A 14,250-nucleotide genomic window follows, 5' to 3' on the forward strand; every position below is an offset into this window, starting at 1 on the left:
AGTCAGTGGATCTCACCTTAGATCTTTTCATATTACTTAGTTGTTTATCACCATCAGTAGCCCAGCTCTCCAAAACCAAAAGAAATATCCCACTTGGTCCAATACAGCCAGGCTTCTCACCTTCTCCTGGTGAAATTCTTTCCTTCAGGAATCTCTTCCAAAACAAACACAATGCATGCCATGCAAATTCTCATGCATACAACTTTAATATCTCTTTTGTGTCAAACTATTTCCCAAAGGCCCTACCCTCCTTGAATGACTTCTAAATTCTTATGTACTTTAAAAACCTCATTGCTCTTAATCTTCTGTACAATTCTGTGTTTCATTCTGCTTGTGATTACTTAAAAACAGTACACTGTGTAGTCTAGCTTCCAGTCCAATTTAGATAAATTTTTTTACTTTGTTCCTTTATCTTACTGCACTCACTTCACACTATAGTCATAGTACTTACTGCCATCATAATAAACCAGTATACCCATTATGCAACAGTGTTGGCATGATGCTATAGCAGTGATGTTAAACAGGTGTCAGAGGTAAGGAAGAGGCAAAGTTATCCAAAATATCCTTGCCTCTCCCACATATATCCATTACATACATCTTTAACTTAAATGAGTATTATGTTCAGAACTTAAGTTTCTCACTTCCTCCCAACTGATTATTTGGGCTGTGCGAAGCTTCGGTTGTTAATTCAATTTCAAAGAAATTTGGCCTGATTCGGTGGCTTAATCTCCAAATCGAAGCGGGAAACCCATTAATCTCTCCATATTTTATTCAATTGGGAGAGATTTGACGATTCGGACACAGACACAGCTTTATATGCATTTTCTACAAACCTCAAGGTACCAGATGGCTTGTGAATGCTGAGATGGTGGGGCAGATGGAGTGTCCCACAGGAGTGTGGGGGGGTCCCCAGCACCCTCGGCAGCAGACCCAGAAGTGGACCACAAGTTCTTCCAGTCCACTTCCAGGTCCGCCACCAAGCACACAAGTCGTCCCCCCCCCACACTCCTGTGGGATGCTCCATCCGCCCCACCATCTCAGCATTCACAAGTCTGGTACCTCGAGATATGTAGAAAAAATATATATAAAGCTGTGTCTATGGCCAAATCACAGATTTGCCGAATCAGAAAACTGAATCTTCAGATTCGGCCGAACTGAAAGTTGGGACAGTGATCTGAATCAGCAAACAGAATCACTATCCCTCGAATCAGCCCAAATCCGAATAGAGTTTAGTCTGCTTCACACACCCCTACTGATTATACTTCACAGTCCCAAGCACCTCACAGCTAGATAACATTTCCTCCCCGCCCCCCCCAGTTTACTTCATTACATATCCATACTGATGACTACATCAGTTAAATTCTCCATCTTTATACTTCCAGTTGCGACCTGTTACTCAACATAAGGACACTTTTTCTAGCTCAATTGTTTCTACAGTTCAGAAGGTAGTTCATAGCTCTGAGTCTGGCAAGCCATCAAGGGCCACATGACAGGCAGCCCAGGGCAGATTAGTATTAATTTTCTAAATTTTTTAGGGGCCCCACGGGCTAGATAGAATGGCCTGGCAAGCCACATCCGGCCCTCGGACCACATTTTGCCCACCCCAACTAAGACTTTTTACAAGCTTAAACTCTTGCTGTTTATTCCTCAGATCTCTAAGCCCAAAGAACCTGTTTTCATACAAAAAACATTTTCTTAAAAACTTAAGTAAAAGGAACACAGTTCACATAAATAAGCTCAGATGCTGTAAAGGGACAACTGCAAGATAGTGGCACCTATGGGCATTTTTATACATGCAAGCACTGCAGTGCCGGGCACTTTTAAAGCGCCCAGTGCTGCAACGCTTGCAGTTGTATAAGCAGTGAAATGCACCTCAGCACTGAGAAAATGGCGGCGGTGCACTTTTGAACTAAAACAGAGGTGCTTTTGTTCAAAAGCGTACCACCACCATTTTCTGCACGCTGATACACATTTTGCCATTTATGCAACTGTATGTGGCACAGCGCAGTTTGCCTCAGCTTGTGTGTGGAGCAGATTCAATTAATCAAGTTTGCTCCAAAGTGGCAGATCTCCAGTGCATCACAGGACAGAAAAGTTTGTGCATAAAAGTGCCCTACCAGTTTAGAGCTGCTCTATCACCCCCAAAAAAGGCCCGGTTGCAGTTAGGGTGAAGTACAGGACACATAGAATGCAATGAAGCCAAAGACTAAAGGTATTACCTGGCTCAGACTTTTTCTACCTCCCACCTCCAATAAAAGGGATAGTCTTCTCTGTTCTGTCACTAAGTGTCTTAGTAGAAACACCACCTAGACTTGATTCCAGAAGGTCAGAACTTGCAAAGGCTGTCTACATGCCAGGGGGCAGCAGCAAATGAAAAACTCTTACATTAAAGTTACCCAAGATGACAAAGCTGCCACATCACAAAAACTATCATTTGCACCAACTGTATGCACAGATTCTACATGACAAGTGATGCAACATCTGGAAATTTAAATGAGTTTCAATTATTTGACATTCTTTAATCAGGTTTCCAGGGCAAGGGTTGACAGGCCTTCAGTACTTTGCTATTGACGACCTTGTTAGTAACAGCAATATGGACAGATTACAAGGCTGGAATCTGAAAGTTAGATTTTTCAATGCCACATATCTTCCATAAACACCACCACTGGCAGATTTCACCATCCTACTTGCTATAAATACAATTTATTTATGGTATATTTGGAACCTAAAAATAAGCTTGCCTGTTATAACTAGTTCAAGAAGCTATGAATAACTGCTGGATCAACAATTACAATTACTTCAGTAAATGTCTCTTGTCATGAGGGCCATTACTAGGTAATTATATCTCAAGAAAACCAAAAAGCCTCAAATCCCATCAAGAAACTGACTTAGACTAGCTAATAATCTCTCACACTATCAACATATTACTAAGAATATTTACTACTGTGCCTGAAAGTACAGCTACTGGGGAACATACATTTTTCATTTCTGATAAGGAAAGACGATATGCAACAGCAACTATGAACAATTTGAAAGGACTAAGTTGTAATGCTTATTCAATACAGGCAACTAAAACTAAACAAAACAAACCCCAGGAGTCAAACGAGACACACTTTCATCAAGGTACAGATGCACAAAACCAATTCACTTAGTATTACTTACTGCATTGCTCCAAGTATAGGTTGACCTATTTTTCCCTCCAAAAGAACTAAGAGACTCACACTCAGCTTAAGAGCTGACCTCTTACCTTATTTTGTTCAGTGGGGCTCTTGCTCTAGTATTTTTAGTGCATTTAATTATTTAGAGGTCCTTTCCTCGATCATTTGATTCTTACAGGTTTTTGCAGCTACAATAGCACTTAAAACCATCTGTAGCTACTGACTTGTATTCAGTGAGCTGTTTTTCCTACAACTAAACCTGAAAACATAGGCTCAATTTAAAATGCAAAGTTGACCAAATCAGCACAATATGGTAATCATATACCAGCCCCATAACCATTGCAAAATCCTATGTTTACTGTTCAGTGGACGCATCAGAAAGCCATATGGGGGGGGGTGTTTTGTTTTTTTAAACTACAGCGTCCAAAATGATTCTGGACAAAGTTTATAGGTACTAGTATGCCTTTGCAGTTGAATTCACCTAGGGCTCTCATGTGTTTACAGAGAAGACAAAAGTACCCAGAGTGGAGAATCCAAGTTCTGTAGCAATCTGTGAAATCAATTCTTCAAAATCAAGGAAACTAAAAGCTTGCTGGGAAAGACAGTATTCCAGAAGAACTCTTACACCACCTTGGCCCATCGGCAAAACTGTGGTTCTTGGCTCTCTTTTCAACTGGGATGGTGGACAGCTATATTCCACAAATCTGGAGCAAGGTAATGGTGACAGACCTACCAAAACTAGGAAAGCCAGTACATGACCCTAGGAGCTACAGGCCCCTCTCTTTGCTCTGCATTACCTACAATAATCAGGCCTATCATCAACCTACTCCTCCCCAAGAACAAGCTGGCTTTAGATCCCATTGTAGCTGCTGTGAACAAGTACTTGCCATCATTACAAACCTCTAGGCTGATTTTCACCACGAGCTCAAGACCGGGGCCACCTTCATAGATCTTTCCTTGGCCTATGATACTATGTGGAAACAGACTGTCCCTGCTGCTGCCGCTGCCATGTGCCAAATTACTCCAGCTGCTGTGGACTTTGATGAGCAACAGAAGGATGACAGTCTATGAGCCAAGGTCACCACTCCAAGAATACTCAACAACGGCCTCCCACACAGAAGTGTTCTGGCACGGATGCTTTTTAACGTCCTACTCAAATCACTGTGGAAATTTATCATTGGTGTAGATATCACTTTGACCACACAGGCAATGCCTTTTCAGGATACTGAAGCCACACTGAACTCTGATGTATCAATAATGGCTGCATACTTCCATCAGCAGAGACCATGACCAAACGCAACCAAGTCCATCATCTCCACATTCCATCTCAACAAATCGCGAGGCACATAACACCCTCAATGACACCTTTGGTGCAGAATAAGTGTTTCATGACCCGATTCTTACTTACCTTGTGGAGACCCTTGACCACTCCCTTAATTTGTCATCACCACTTCTGAAAGATTGCCATAAAACCAAAGGCACAAGTGAATATCATCCAAAAGCTCACCAGCACAAGCTGGAAAGCAAAAGCCACCATCCTCCTCACTTCTGCTATAGCCCTAGTTCTCTCAACAGCTGAGTACTGTGCACCTGTCTGGGCCTCAGGTTAGTATTCAAAACTCACTAACAACTCTACTCAGTAATGAGGACTATTTTTGAAACTTTATGATATCAACTCTAGTGTATTGCAGTGGCTACCAGTACTTCCAAACATTACTCCTCCCTTGATTCGACGGGATGTAGCAACATACAGAGAAATAATGTGCATCACTTGTAACCTGGACCTTCCCCATCTACCAAGACCTTCAAAGTCTCCCTACTCATTGTATAAATTTCATTAAAAATTCAGGACATGAACTGAGCACCTCCTATACCACAATACTGAAGAATCTTGGAGGAAAGCTGGAGTAGAAAATACTTTCCCAAATAAATACCTAGTCTCTGACCCAACAATGCAACAACTGGACTTCAACCTTCCATGGAGCACGTGGACAATCCTTAATAGGATACGCACGGGCATGGCCGATGTGGCCACCTGATGTACAAAGTGGCACCTAAAAACTTTGCCTGGCTGCAACTGTGGAAACCCTGACCAAACCATGGAGCACATAACATCCTGCCCCAAATATAAGTTTGAGGGTGACATCCTGGAATTAAACTCACTTTCCAGCAGGGCATTGGTCTGTTTGGAAAAATTGGAATTAAAAGCTTGATGACAGCTCTTGTTCCTAAAGCCATACAACAACAAAAGACTGAGGTCAAGCATTCCTTAAGGACCAAAACATGTAAGCTAGTAGCTTGCTCTCTAAAGAGCAAAGATTAAAAGGGAAAGTGTAGTTTCTCAAAAACAGAAATACAACTTCATGGACTGGTCGGTCCCAAAACCAAGCACACACAGACCTTCCCCCCCACTCCAAAACCACCTCTAGCATGTGGTCTCACTTAGTAAAAATAATTTAAGGAGCTGTACTGTTCTGCATGCGTGTACATACACACACACAGTAAGCTGCTGTTATTTTTTTTACAAAAGCTCATCTCTGAATTGGTCAGGTCTCCAAAGTACCACTCAGCCTTACCTTCTGCCTGACTTCACAGTACCATGGCTAACTCTTCACTTTGACAGAGAGAAAAGGAGCCTACTTACTCACCACACTTTTTTTTTTCCCCCCCACATCAGGTCAAGCAGCTTTATAGCAAGAGGTACAGAATAGCCCTGTCTTTGCAGATAACAGTCTGAATCCATTCCCTTACTCGACCTACTCCTATCTATCAGTTTATCAGAGAAATCACAAGAAGGTGTTAATATGGGCTTTTACAAGTAAGAGCACCTATAACAAAATGGAAAAGTTTTTGGAAGTGCCAAAATAAACAGATGGTGCTGGCACAGGATGCATCCAATGGGAAATAATGTATGGAGAATACAGGAAGAACTATCCAGCAAGAGTTATTTGAATACATACAGTCTAACGTATGGGTTAACTACAGCAATTCAACAATCTCTCTTTTATTTTCTAAATACAGGATATACAGCTGTAATAAATATAAAGTTCTTCTAATACCATAATGATTAATGTCATTATGCAAACCAAGACAGATTCTTTGATGTTTTATGTTGGATTGTTCTAATTTGGGCTGGACTGACTGCACATGCAGCACAAGGGGCCAATATGGAGGGCGGGGGTGTATGCTACATGCAGCATCCCACCAGCCCAGCCCTGTGTATGTTGAATCTGGCACGGGCTGATTCAGGGGAGCCAGTATACAGTGCTGGTTCAGTGCAGGTGCTGCATACACTGTGCACCCCAGACTGACCTTGTGCTGTATGCGGCATCAGGTCAAGCCTGTACACTCCATACAACACGTGGGACTGGGGCCCACATGCAACCTACACAGTACATGGGGTCAGGTCTGGGGACCCATGGACTAGATCATGCGACTCCGTGGGCCATGTGTTTCCCACCCCTGTTTTAACCCATCCTCTTTATCCATATAACATTTTGTTTTCAAGATCGTCTTTGTTCCCACCATTCCAACTGTCTTCCATCTAGTTCTAAGGGTTCCTGGAATGTATGGCATACAAGCATCTCTTCATATCTGAGAGAGATGCAACTCTGCACCTGTCTAATTTCTTTACCTTGATCACTTCCTTTATTTCGAGGCACCTTTTGTGGCCCACCAAAGCCTACTGCTCAGTTGTTCCTTTTCTTTCTCATTCACTCACCCACATTAATGCTGCCCCAAACTTCCGGAAGACTTGTAAAAGCTGTAAAACCCAAAACTGAGCAAGGAAGGGGGAAAAAAAAAAGCACATTTCAATATACGTCGGCTCAAAACATCAGAATCTTCTGGCTTCTGAGTCCAAGTAACTGTCATTGTATTCATAATATCCCTCACAAAGTGACTACAATCAATGTTGTGATCAAAAGGGGTCTGTAATCACTAATGTCTCCAGAGGTATCAATGCAAAATCTGCAAAGAGCCTACTGAAGAAAGGTGCCACAGGACAGCGGACTAAGTCCTAATACAAAGTGCATTAGAATTCAAGCTTACAACAAACTTAAAAATTTAAAATATCCCATTCTGGATGATGTCAGGGGTCTTGGGAGAACAGCTGGTTCTTTTCCAGCAATATTAGCCATCTAATGGAGAAATGGCATCTTCTCTAAGGTTCTGGCAGTCACTATCATTGATTAAGTACAGGAAGAGAGCCCCATGGATTGGGTTCAGGATGGAGCTCTCAACTTCAAAGAGGACAGGATTCTCCAATGTAAAACCCCACATATGCAGCAACCCAGTCATGCACTCTCAGTTGAAGCAAACATGCACTTAGGTTTAAAAAAAAAATTCAAACACACTGCACCAATCTTGTATTACCCTGTCAGTCTCCTGGGCAAAGTAATGAGGTACTATCCATGATGCACAAGTGCTTTGCACAACATCAGCAGATAGCTGACACCAACACAATAAACCCAAGAACCAGACAGAAGATTTAGCAAGCAGAGAGAATGGGTACACTGGAGTCACTACCTGAACTCACTTAAAAACTTACCAGCCCGTGTACTGAGCTGTGACAGCTCACGCCTGGACTGTAACTCAGACAAAACAGTCTGTACACTTGGGCAACCTGAACACATTGAACACTGGGCTGCTACTGGTATCTGAGCCAGTTAGTTCAAAACTAGCTTAGGTGGTTTCCAACATTAAACTGAAGTCATAGCAGCAATCACAATGTAGAAGACATACCTTAAGCAAGCCAAATAGCCAAGAATGTTTAAAAGATGCTCCTCCTCCACTGTGAAGCAGTTCTGAAGGCATTAGGGCAGGCAATTATTTTGGGCTGAGGGCCGCTTACTGAGTTTTGGCAAGTCATTGAGGGCCGCATAACAGGCAACCAGGGGCAGATAAATATTTTTTCTAAATTTTTTAGGGGCCCTGCAGGCTGGATAGAATGGCCTGGCTGCATTTTGCCCACCCGTGTATTAAGCTAGAAGGTTCCAAATACAGCAGGTAGGGGTCCTAGCATGTCAGCATATCAGTAAGAAGTCAGCTCTTTTTGCTAACCTCTTCCAAGAAATCTGGTAAGTTCTTTTACCAGGGAGGTATAATACCCAAAGTACTGAATTCTACAAAAATTATATTCTTAAAGTAAAAAAATGCATATCCTTCAAAGCAACTGAGGTGATACACCTAGGAACGGACTTTAAAGCACTCTTCCTAGTTAATGTCTTATGACGCGTGAGATTTAAAATTAGACAAATGCATTTTAATTAAAGAAATAACCTCTAGAAATTAGAAAGAAAGTGATATCTACCTCAATGTTAAGCACATCTTGTTATATATAGTTTTAAATGAGTTTATATGTTGGGATTTTGTTTGATAACGGTAAAATCTAAAGCACAGGCTAGATTAAATAGTGAAACAACCTCCCCCCTACCCCCCCTGCAATCATCCATCAGCAGCAATACTAAAAGTGTACTTCCCTACACCCTCCAGGAAAAAAAACTTCTGCAGAAAGACACTATAAAAATCTTCTAATCCCAGTAGTGAATTTATGCATATAAAAAACAAAAAACAAAACAGAAGTGCATTCTAGATACACATATCAAATAGTTAATGGCAAGATAACAGTTATTAATTACCTTTGGTTTTTTGTTCAGCAGCCTGAAAAAGAAAAAACAAAACAAAACAAAAAAATCAATCAATCAGCAGTATTGGTTAGCAACAGCTTTTATTCAAGCTATATCCAGGAAATGAAACCACAGTCCTGCCCCTTAAAATCTCCCATCTGACAAAGAAAACCCCTGAGTACCAAGATCCTGCTTTAGTTGAAACATGCTGATACCTTATTAGAACCACAGTTCACAGTTGTCAGATGTGATTCTTGCTTACTTTAAAATGCACCCTATTCAGGAGGGCTGTGCGAAGCCTCGGGTGGCGATTCAATTTGGAGGAGATTCAGCCCAACTCAGTGGCTTAATCTGAATCGAGTCAGGGGACCAAGAAAAAGGTCCAAATCAATTCAAAGCTCTCCGAATCTTCAGAAAAGATTCAAAGAGCTTTGATGATTCAGGCAGTCCCTGATAGCTGCAGCCAAACTAGAAGCTGGTAAGTACTAGGGGCAGGGAAGGGGACAAACCCCTGCCAGGCCCCAAGCCCAACCTGCTCCCCCAGCACCACATTCCCGCATGGCTGCCCTGCTCACCCCAGCTTCCAGTGCTTTAAAAAAAATTGCCCCTACTCACCGGGTGCTGCCAAGCAGGGAGGCAATCCCCACTACCCCCCACTGCATGGGAGGCTGTCACAAGCCTTCCAACCTCCCCCCCACCTCGCTCCCCCAGGCCTGCCCAAGCCAACTCTGGCCCTTTAAGAAAAAAAGAGTAAACCTCTGGGACTCTCCACTCCTGCAGTGGCCTCAGGGCTTCAGGGTGCTTATGCAGAGCTCAGCAGAGATAGTCCCCCCCAGCAGAACCAGTGAGTTTGGAGTTTTTCCTTGGCTTCCCCCACCCCCCTTACTCGAAAAAGGGCTGGAACTGTGGTGGGCAGGGCAGGGCAGGGCACTTGTGTAGAGCCTCCCATGCAGTGTGGGGTAGCAGGTGCCAGTGGGGATTGCCCCCCTGCCCAGCAGCACCCAGCAAGTGGGGGAGAGGTTTCTCTCGCCTCCAAAGTGCCAGGAGCTGGGGTGGGCAGGACAGCCATTGCTGGAGCTGGGAGAGCAGGCAGCGGATGGTCCTGGCTGATTTGAATCAGAAAATTGGCCAAAACAATTCAGGACAGCAATTCAAATCACCCGAATCCAAAGCGAAAACTAGCTGTTTCACACAGGCCTACTATTCAGCTATGCTGTCAATGATTTAAATCTAATATATAAAACAAAGTTAGTAATAGTAACAAAACTACATTTAAAATAAATTCCGTATACTATTAACTCAAAATATCCATATAATTATCCATGGCAAAGCCTATAAACTATACAGGAGAATATGCTGCATTTATTATGCTCCTACAGCATGATAAAAATTCATACAAAAACTCTTCTACAGTATGGGACTTAAAAAGGGGGGGGGGGTTGTTTTTGGTGAGGTTGAGGGAGGATGCTTGTGACTAGCTAACTTATGTACCTCATGTCTTTGGACTGAAGTGAATCAATCTTTTGAAAATTGTGTTTTCAGAGATGAATACACAGAACCAAGTAGTTTCTTCAAAGCAGCTTTGCCACATTCTGAAACATTACTACACTAAAGCACACAAGCATTCAAGGGAGCACGTGATAGTGTTTATGTACAGATTTATATAACCACATATGCAGTAATTAAATCCTTTTCATAGACTGAAGTATGAAGTGATGACTGTGATTTAAGTTGCACCTTTGATTGCCTCCCCTGCATTGTGCTCTCTAAGCCACTCTATCAGAATTACTTCCAGCATTCCAAACCTCTGAACTACCTTCAAAAGCCCTATTTAAAACGTAACATGGAAAGGCTCTAAAAACCCTCAGTTTGGGCCAATGGCCAGCTGTACTCAGTCCCAAAAGTACAACAATTTACAGTATGATTTAATGAAGGAACAAGTTTAAAAGCTGCAATCCAACGGGAGTGCTAGGTAGGTACCCTTTTCTTCAATAAGATGGTACTTGTTTCAAGAAAGCAGCACACAAATCCCAGAGCTTTAACACTACAGTATGATCTACAAACACGCTAGTTTAGAGGTTTCTAAAATAAAGTCTCTCCTTTCACAGCCAATTAAATTCAACTTAGAGCACTTGAATATCCTGGGTTTGCAGGTACACATGCAAAAACCCCTCAAAAACAAAAACCCATTTTCCCCTGTAAAATGACAACATCTTTCATAGCATGCGATGGCAGAAGAAAGGATTTGTAGGCAATGCTTTGGGATGATCCGTTTGAGGAATAAGGCTACCAGGAACACATGCCAAAACTCACTCCACCATATATAGTGTGTGCAACTTCTTGACAAAGGGAGATTGTAGCAATCCCTATATTTAGGTTGCCAACACTTTCCATTATGAGATTCTTACAACCTTTTTAGAGCTTGCAACCCCTTTGTAACACCTAAATACTTTAACTGTTTGAAATTTAACAAGGAGTGTTAAGGGACAGAAAGACATATTTCTGTTGCCTTACAATTCTTTTTTGAATTGTCTGGTAATCCTGAAATTCTCTAGTTTTCCTTTAGTTGTTCCCATTTCTCAGGATAAATGTTGGCAGCATCCAAAAATAGTAAATTAATATAAACACGCTGAACTTAAAAACAAGCCAATGCTGTAGCCAAAAAAGCAGTTGAAAATGCTTTACTGGGAACACAGAACCTCTTTGGGAGGATAAGCTAGAATCTCCTTGAAGATCCTACCATTCTCAGGTCCAGCACACCATCCCAGTAGTTCACTCCTCTACCCGGGATTACCGCATTCTCCAGCTCAAGCCATTAATTCTGTACTTCAAGCTGTGCTGAAGTTTCAGGATTCAAACTGTTGTACTGATGTATTAAAGGGGTTGTAACTGCTGCAAATTCATTTCTTTTTTTCCCCTGCCCTTTGAAACACTGGGAATTATATAGGGGTGCACCGATCAAGACTTTCTTGGCTAACACTGATAGCCGATTATTCAATCAGACATGTTGACCAATACTAGTCCAATAACCAATTCACAGGAATGAAGTTGGGCAGGATGGAAAGCAGCCCTACAGGTAAGTCTGTGGAGGGGGAGGGGAGGATCAAGGCCCCCACAGTCAGGGAGTAGGCTGGGGCTGCAGGTGGCTCATCCATAAGATCAGTGTCCTGGAGCTTAAAAATGGCAGCGGGGGTGTTTGAATTAAATTTACTTCAAGTGCCACATCCAAGCAGGGTGGAAGCTGAGGCGGGCTGCCCATTGTGAGCTCAGGGCTCTTCACCCTTGTGCCTGTGCGCTGAGAGCCACACACAGGCTGCGCCATGTCCCCCGTCTGTCCAACAGCTGGAGGCACAGCTCACTATCACCACTGTTGCCAGAGGATGCACAGCCAGCACAATGCTCCCAAGGTAAAGGAAGCAGGGCAAAGAGCCCTGAACCCACAGTGGGCAGCGCACCTCACCCCACTTAAAAGCATCCAAGTGTTTAAAAAATGATGGCAGCGGTGCTTGAACTCATTCAATGATCTTTAGTTCAAGCGCCCCACCAACATTTTTAAAGCACTAGGGCGCTGATCCCCGGACAAGCTGCCTGTGTCTCCATCCTGCTCCCCCAAGGTCCCATGCACAATCCTGCCACAGCTCCAGCCCCGACCCAGTCCTTGTCCCTTACCATGGGGGACCTCAATCTGCCCCTGCCTCCCCCCTACAGACTTATCTGAAGGGTGCTGCTCTCCACACTGCCCAGCTGCATTCCTAGCCACATTTATGCAAGCAGCTGCACACAAGAATATGGTGTCCAAGGGCCCTGGACAGAAGGCATATTATATTTGTCAGTACATTATCAGCTCCACCAGCCAAAGAAGGCTGATGATGTTAATTTTCCTTTTAACTGGTGCCAATTAAATATGGCGCCGATATATGGGTGCACCTCTAAAATTATATTGCATGCTTTATTTTTAAAAATGTATGTTATGAAATTAAGCATTCAAAAAAATTAAGTTGTTTGTACCACCTTAAATCTGCCTCTCTCAGCACATTACATTACAGCAATTTTTAGTTAAATGGCAATGTACAATTTCCCACCCCCAATTGTCCCACATCAGCCAAAGTACAGAATAATCAGTGCTTGAAACTTAATTCACAGTTGTATTGTGAATGAGGATGTTTGTAGGACTACTGCTTAATTGTTCTACAACTTAGAACATGGTGTGAAGAAAGCAGCAGAGAACAGAAGGGAGTAAATAGTTTTTGTTAAAAGCAGGTTAGTTTCTGGGGGGGGGGGGGGGGGGGGGGGGACCAGGAAATCAAATCTGTCCCTACCTCTGCCATACCATATGTGATCCTAAGCAAGTCATAAGCCAAAATTTAAAATCAGCCGTCCATGAATTGTGCATTCCTCATTTTTCAAGTGCCTAACTCTACCCACTTAGGGCTACCAATGTGGAAATACTGAGCACTTTACAACTTAAATTCATTGGTATCCTCAGTACCTTTTGTACAAAAGGCAAAATGGCCCAAAGGAATCAGAGGCATAGGAGTCCAAAAAATTTAAAACTCTAATTTCAGTCCTAACACTCAATACTTTATGTTGCCTCATACAAGTCATTTGCCTTAAATTTTACAAGTGCAAAATTGGGATAAAACACCATCTCTTGCAGGAGAGAATGTATTCACATTTTTAAACTTCAAATACTATGCTGAGTCATTTGGGAAAGACCACAAGGAAATTAACTCAAAATTAACTATAGGCTATAGATGGCACTACAGTTTAAGGCAGGAGATACTACTTGAATAAAGAAAATAAAAATATTCAACAGATGCCACATTCCATAAGCAACCCCCCCCCCTTTTTTTTTTTTTTTACTTTTTACTGTATTTAAAAAAAAAGTATGAGTTTTTTGGGAAAAAGACAACTTACTTCCATTATCATATGTTATCAAATCAACAGGAATAGGGATGCAGGATTAAGTTACTTGGGTGACCAAAATTCTGGCATTTTCTAACTTTCAAACATTTGCCTCTTCAACCTAGAACGTTGTTTCTGTATGTATCTTAAGAAACAACAATTTATATACATGCAGACGTTATTTATATTAAATGTGTAAATACCAAATCCTAATTCACATGACAGGATGGTTTCTGATCTGATTTAGTGGCATGACTAGTGCATAGATATTATACACAGACTTTCAGGTTTACACAATCCTTTATATGCTCTATTTGTATCTCTGTCATGACACTGCAGCATCAGTTAACCAAGAACTGAAACATATTACGTTATGCCAAAACGAATGTCTTGCATGTCATATAGTTAACAATTCCTTCACTTTTAATTTAATTAGATTGCACTGCATTTTACAGGCACTTTCAATATTTATTGTATTTTTTACTAAAAGATCATTAAAGAAGTTTCAATAAAATACAGAAGTCATAAAACTGCATCCCAGGCTGCCAATTTCAATTTAA

General features: G+C 42.0%; 1 protein-coding gene across 7 annotated transcripts in view; it reads right to left on the reverse strand.

Annotated features, from left to right (window-relative positions):
- Nucleotides 1-14,250, reverse strand: part of TNRC6C (trinucleotide repeat containing 6C) — a 172,827-nt gene that overhangs the window by 135,962 nt on the left and 22,615 nt on the right. For all 7 annotated transcript variants that reach the window (XM_019542686.1, XM_019542685.1, XM_019542684.1 and 4 more), the window contains one exon: nucleotides 8,798-8,819. In XM_019542686.1, the coding sequence (XP_019398231.1) occupies nucleotides 8,798-8,819 (22 nt within the window). The remainder of the gene's footprint in view (nucleotides 1-8,797; nucleotides 8,820-14,250) is intronic.

Source organism: Crocodylus porosus, unplaced genomic scaffold (assembly GCF_001723895.1).
Source record: "Crocodylus porosus isolate Cpor-Errol unplaced genomic scaffold, CroPor_comp1, whole genome shotgun sequence".
NCBI lineage: Eukaryota > Metazoa > Chordata > Crocodylia > Crocodylidae > Crocodylus > Crocodylus porosus.